General features: G+C 37.0%; 1 protein-coding gene across 4 annotated transcripts; it reads left to right on the top strand.

The window, feature by feature from the left end:
* Window positions 1-1,802: 1,802 nt before the first annotated feature.
* Window positions 1,803-6,591, top strand: LOC111982972 (uncharacterized). 4 transcript variants are annotated; one of them, XR_010627637.1, is made up of 5 exons: window positions 1,803-2,876; window positions 2,958-3,509; window positions 3,603-3,948; window positions 5,205-5,456; window positions 6,395-6,591. XR_010627637.1 is itself a non-coding variant. In XM_065770073.1 (3 exons), exons 1-3 carry the CDS (start codon window positions 1,896-1,898, stop codon window positions 3,711-3,713), a joined length of 1,644 nt encoding a protein of 547 aa, XP_065626145.1. In that variant the 5' UTR covers window positions 1,803-1,895; the 3' UTR covers window positions 3,714-3,949. The 4 variants fall into 4 exon arrangements, 1 of the variants encoding a protein (XP_065626145.1); XR_010627638.1 differs by lacking the exon at window positions 6,395-6,591 and having other exon boundaries at window positions 3,603-3,762; window positions 3,839-3,948; window positions 5,205-5,657; XR_010627636.1 differs by lacking the exon at window positions 6,395-6,591 and having other exon boundaries at window positions 5,205-5,657.
* Window positions 6,592-6,606: the final 15 nt, after the last annotated feature.

Here is a 6,606-nt window from a genome sequence, read left to right as displayed (position 1 = left end):
TATAATTTTGAGATATATTATTTTATTATGTAGATATATTATTTTAATGAGTAAAAGAGGGAAATAGAAATTTGGAATGTGAAAGTATTGTAAAATGGTATGGTATAATGATAAAGTTACTTTTTAGAATTGTAAAATAGAATAGCATTGGAATTTTGCAATGTTAATGCTCTAAGACCCCTGAATATCAATGTTGCAAAATCTCCTTTACGGATTTTAATATTGATTATTCCCATGATCTCCTTTCATTTTTAATTCTTTACCCTATATTATATTAGTTAATTAATTAATTAACATTTCTTTCTTTTTTCATGGTCATAATCATGGGATCTCCCCAACCCAACCTAGATTTGTCAAGCATCTACTACTATTAATTAATTCCTATAAAAAAGAAAAAAAAATTATTTCCACTGGATTTTTTGCACTTACTATTTTCACCCAAAATTATTTGAGAGTTGTCATGTCCACAATATTTTTACAATATTTTCACTATAAATTTTAGATGGTAGGTTGTTAGGAATCTTTAATATAAATCTACTACTGAAATTACTTTTTTAAATCCATTAAACACAACAAATAACAACTTACCACCAAAAATTTGCTATAAAAATGTTGTGAACATATCATTTTTCAAATTATTTAAACTACATCCTAAAGTTTCGGATCATTAAATTTTACATCTTAAAGTTTCCAAATTTAAAATTTACTTCTAAAATTCTATTTCATTTATATAAGTAGTACCTCAATCTATATTTTTCGTTAAATAAGTATTACGTAAACTTACTGTTTAGTTATCCAATCATTTGCACCCGATAACTTACTGTTTAGATAAAAATTCAAGGAGGGATTTTGGAGATTAGCACAGTGAGGGGAAAATATACAATAAGTTAACATACGTTGGAAAGGATTTTAGAAACTAGCATCTCGAGTTTTAAAAGCTTGAGACCGATGATGAAAATCGAGACTTTTAAACTCGAGTTCTACTGCTACTGTGTACCAATTTAGCCACATAGATCTCAAATTTATAAGACTCAAGTTCTAAAAAGCAAAATCGAGTCTTTAAAACTTGATTTTTGTTAGACTTGAAGAAGAATGCAGTGTCGAAGAAGACGATCTAGTACTAGGTGGGATATCTGGTTGGAGAAGAATGCTAGTGGACGAACTGATCTTCAGTGACTAGGTGGATGATCTAGTTTTTAGCAACGAGGAAGAACGAACAAATGTGAGGAAGAGACGATAAACGCTGACGAACAGAGGAACGATTTGATGAAGAGACGAAGAATAGAGGAAGAACGCTGGAGCTCCAATTGGACACGAGGAAGAAGAAGAACGCTAGGTCAGATCTGCATGAAGAAGAACGCTGGGTACTCAGAAGAAAGCAAGGAAAAAGAAATGAAACTCGAGTCTTAAAAGTTCAACTCGAGTCTTAAAAACTCGAGTTCCACGTGGATTTTCTTTCGCGTTACCTTTTACCACTTACAAATCGAAACTTTAAAACTCAAGTTTTATCTTAGAACTCAAGTTTTAGATACTTGAGATGTTAGTTTACAACATGTTTTTGAAATGTGGCAACTAACTAAATTTTTTTATATTTAATGTTATTTGGAAAAAAAAAAATTCAAAATTCAAGTGTTAAAATTCAAAATTTCAGAGTAGTTTGAGAATTATTGTTTGTAATTTTTTAAAATACGTGTAAATAAAAATGTGTAAAAAAATGTGTAATGTTTGTAGATTTTTTAACTCATTCACCAAGCAGGCCTTATTTATTTTAAATTTTTAAAATTTTGAAGTTAAGTAATTTTAATTGGTAATCGACGTGGTCGTGAAATTCAAAATTAATGTCTGTCTGGGGACACTTGTAGACACACTTTTTCCGAAGGTGACGAGGAGGGAAGATGATGATGAACAACAGCAACATCAAGACATTGTCGACATCTCCAATGCCCCATCATCATAATCATCACTTTGAACGAAGCCGAAGCCGACTTCGTCCATGGCGTCGCAGCCGCATAGGCACTGCGGCGGTGGCCGTGGCTGCACTTCTCCTCTCCACCACTGCCTGGCTCTCTCTCCTTTTCTCCGGCACCACCACCGACTGCTGGCACCGCTTCAAGAATTGGGAAGCCAGCCCCCACTCTTCTCTCCGCTGGGCCTGGAACAACCAATCATTTGTGTCATCACCATCACCACCGCCGCCGCCCACTCAGTCTCGCAATCGCAGCCTTTCCGAAACGGAAAAGCAGGACGAAGAAGAAGAGGAGTTGTCACTGAAACACATCGTATTCGGCATTGCCGGGTCCTCGCAACTCTGGACTCGTCGCAAGGAATTCGTGAAGCTCTGGTGGCGACCAGCCGAGATGCGGGGACACGTGTGGTTAGAAGAAGAGGCAGAAGAAGAAGCAGCAGCAGCAGATAATGGATCGTTGTTGTTGTTGCCGCCGGTGATGGTTTCAGAGGACATATCCCGGTTCCGCTACACGAATCCGACGGGCCACCCATCTGGGCTCCGCATCTCCCGCATAATCACGGAGTGTTTTCGGCTGGGTTTGCCCAATGCTCGCTGGTTTGTGCTTGGTGACGATGACACCATCTTCAATGTTGATAATTTGGTAGCTCTTCTTCACAAGTACGATCCTTCTCAAATGGTCTACATTGGTAGCCCATCTGAGAGCCATTCTGCCAACACCTATTTCAGTCACTCCATGGCCTTTGGTGGTGGCGGCATTGCCATTAGCCACCCACTTGCACAGGCGCTCTCTTCCATTCTCGATGGCTGCCTTGATAGATATCCAAAGCTCTATGGCAGTGATGATCGCCTCCATGCTTGTATTTCTGAACTCGGAGTTCCTCTCACCAGAGAACCCGGCTTCCACCAGGTCGCAATTCTCAATTCTCAATTCTCATTTCATTTGTAGTACTAGTATAGTTGAATATTGAAACTAGTTAATTAATTGCAGTGGGATATCAGGGGTAGTGCACATGGTATTCTATCCTCACACCCAGTTGCCCCATTTGTGTCTATCCACCATGTTGAAGCTGTTGACCCTATCTATCCCGGGTTGAGCCCTCTAGACAGCTTGAAACTCTTCACTAAGGCCATGAGACTCGACCCTGCTAGCTTCTTGCAGCGATCAATTTGTTATGATAGACCACGGCGTCTCACTTTTTCTGTCTCGTTGGGTTATGTTGTTCAAGTGTTCCCAAACATTGTGCTCCCCCGTGAGCTGGAACGCTCGGAGGTCACCTATACTGCATGGAACAAAATTCGTCAGAGGAATGAGTTTGATTTTGACACCAGGGATCCATACTCCTCTCTTTGTAAAAAGCCTACCCTTTTTTTCTTGAAACGTGTATCAAAGCAAGGTAATGCTACATTGGGTTTGTATGCGCGGGCCACACCAAGAGATGATTTCAAAAGAAGAGTTCTCTGCTTTCCTCGTTCACCTCCCCTGCGCGGTTTGAAATATATTCAGGTCATGGGAAATCCACTGACCAAGAATTGGCATTTGGTGTGTTTCTTTTGCTTTGGTTTTTGTTGTTCTATCTCTACTAAGGTTTGTTTCAATTTCATGTAGTGTAATGGTTTGAATGTCCTTGGACAGGCACCGCGTCGCCTATGCTGCAAACTTAACCAAACCAATGAAGGTGGTCTTATATTAACAGTTGGACAGTGTGAGAAGGCAGCTTTCAGCTCTATAACTGATTTTCTGTGACTTTTGTTTAAGATAGTGGCGCATCGGTGTATTACTCCTCAATTTTCAGGCACATTAACTCTACCTCTGTCTTTCAACAATCATTGATAACTGAGATATGGACATTTGATAGTCCATGCTTACAGATTGCAGATATGAGGGCATTTTATTTTATGCAAGCAAGTTAAATTGAAGATGAGTGTGCAATCCTTCGGCTCGGTGTTTACACTCTCTGCCTTCAATTTTTCTTCAGAAGGTATTTAGTCATAAACTATTATCCAACATCTTGGAATTATTATTGATGTGAGAAAAGTAGTAGTTATACAACATGAAATGCTTATATTAGTGATAATGCTTAAATTGATGATGATGGGAAAAAATAAACAGATGGGCATGATTAACCAGCTTTAGGGTATTCAGAGACAGTTTAATTAATCCCTCTTGTGCTGAATTAAAGTTATAAAAGGGAAGTGCAACTTTGTAACCCATGTTATCACATGATAGAAGCATATATATTAGTCCTACATTGCTACATGTATGTTGAAGGCATTTAAACTTTATCAATTCTTTTGTATTCAAGACATTTTATTATTATTATTAACAGTTGATATTATAACTTAAAAATTGATATTTTAAAGTTACAATATAAGTTTTTGTTCATGCTGGCTCCATTTGTGTAGCCTGGGTTCGCACTTATCTATGAAGAGTCCTAGCAACTGCTCTTGGATTTGGAGGAAAATTTTGAACCTAAGAATTACGCAATATCTGTTTAGATTGTGATGTACACAGAGGTGTTCCTAAAAGTTTTGAGCGACTGAGCTATGGTGATCATCAATGATGCATGAGAATGCTTTATTTGAAGACTGTTATAATCTACTGCATCATTCTTTATTATTTTTTGGATTTTGACTTTGGATAATGACCAAGGTTGTATCAAGTATTTGGTAATGAATGAGAAGCCTCAACTGTTTAACTTGTTATATCTAAATAAAAATGTTCTTAATTTAACGAAACCTTAAATTCAATTCATTTTCTTTTAGCAAGCACGCTTTTTGTGCCTTTTACCTCTGTGTAAGGTCAGATCCCAATAAATAAAACTTGAGCCACATTCTCTTGTTTGTACTAGTGGAGGGTGGACTCATAAGTTCTGGTGTCATTATTTTAAATCAAATTTCTCTTCCCTGCTACTGTGTATGTTTACCTAGCAAGCATGGACACTTTATTTAAGGAGTCGTACCCATGTCATACCAATGTCATATTAGCCGTTTCATATTATAATTTTTCAAAAATTGCTCATGTCATTGTGTCATACCCATGTCCGTATCTGTGCTTCGTAGATGATTATTGATAGCCATTGTACGTAATGACAACCATCTTAGAGAACTTTCCTCATTCTTTCCTGTTGTGCATTCATTTCTACTGTAATTTTTGTAACAGGATCTAATTACCTATGTGATACATAATTTTCAACAAAGTTGAAATTTTGGCTAATGCCCTGCCTTCTGATGCTAGGAAATGAAATTGATGTGATACGTGGATTATGTAAGTTGGAGGAAAACTTTAGTTTGAGGTTGACAAGTTGCTGAGCTAAAGGTGGGGCAGCTGGGTTCAAAGTTGCAATCTTGGTTGCTACTGGGGGCTTTGGCCTGCCTCTTGGCTATGTTGATGAAGATGAACCCTCTAGTTTCAGTTCTTCATCTTTTTGATGTTGTAAACTCACCTGGTGTTACTGCTGATATTACTCACATGGACACTGGTGCTGTGGTAATATTTCATTATAAATGCTACTAAATTTTCTTATTCTTTTGTCCCCTCCCTCTTACAATCCAAAGCGACTTCTGGGAATTACAATGCATAATGTTGAGTGATCAAATACTTTTGTGGTGGGTAACAATAACTGGATATGTTGATTTGTGTTCCCCATTTTAAGGATTCTGCTAATTTGCATTTGGCTTCATTACAGAAGATATTGCAATTATTTGTTGAGAAAAAAAGATAATTTTCCAACAATAAATATCCTTCTATTGCAACTATTAGGCATAAAACATAAGGTAATTTGAGAAATGATCAAGTAAAAAACAGCTCCAAATGCAGCAACACATGCATAAAATAATATATAAGTTAAATATATCATGGATTCAACTCCACAATGATATAATCCTCTCTTCTTCTTTCCCAAGAGGCCTGGCTCACCCCTTCCTCTTGAGCCTAGGCCTGATCTGCTGGTAGGGAAGGCTGTTGCTCAGCCAGGTTTAGGCTTTATAAGAGACCTTTTTGATCAATAGCATTGCCTTAGCATCCCCATGCAAGATATTCCCCATATTATTGTTCTTGTTTAGATGCTAGAGTAAATTCTAATTGTGGATCCTCAATTGTTCCTTAATGATTTTGTATGCTTAAGTATTATCAAGTGATCCACTCTAGTCTTTGTCATTTTCATATTGCTAACCTATGAATATTTTCCTCAATGATTATCCTGAAACTGAGTGACAGAAGAAAATTCCTATATTCTTTAATGCACCTCTTCAACAATGGATTGCAAGAATAAAAATTAATGAAATACGCCAGACCATGATAAATGATGGTAGTGCACTATTGCTTGCAGAGTGCAAAGTAAAAGCATATATGTTTAATTGATTTCTACTTTCTTTTTGGTTAATAAGTTAAGTTGTATCTTATTCTATATAATGATTTTTGTACAGGCAGAGGTGTTGGGGCTTGATCCTAGGGAAGTTAATGTTGACAATTTTGCCTCCTGTCACAAGATTTGTAAAAATGAATTTTCAATTTCAACAATTCAGACCCTGTTAATGCAGCCATCTAAGCAATGCATTTTATAATGTAAGCTGCTTTGAGCTATCAAACAGTTGGTGAAATTAAAAATAAAATAAATTTTATGGGTATTCTGCAAAAA

Source organism: Quercus suber, unplaced genomic scaffold (genome assembly GCF_002906115.3).
Source record: "Quercus suber isolate HL8 unplaced genomic scaffold, Cork oak 2.0 scaffold_3B, whole genome shotgun sequence".
Lineage (NCBI taxonomy): Eukaryota > Viridiplantae > Streptophyta > Magnoliopsida > Fagales > Fagaceae > Quercus > Quercus suber.
This window is presented reverse-complemented; position numbering and strand designations above follow the sequence as displayed.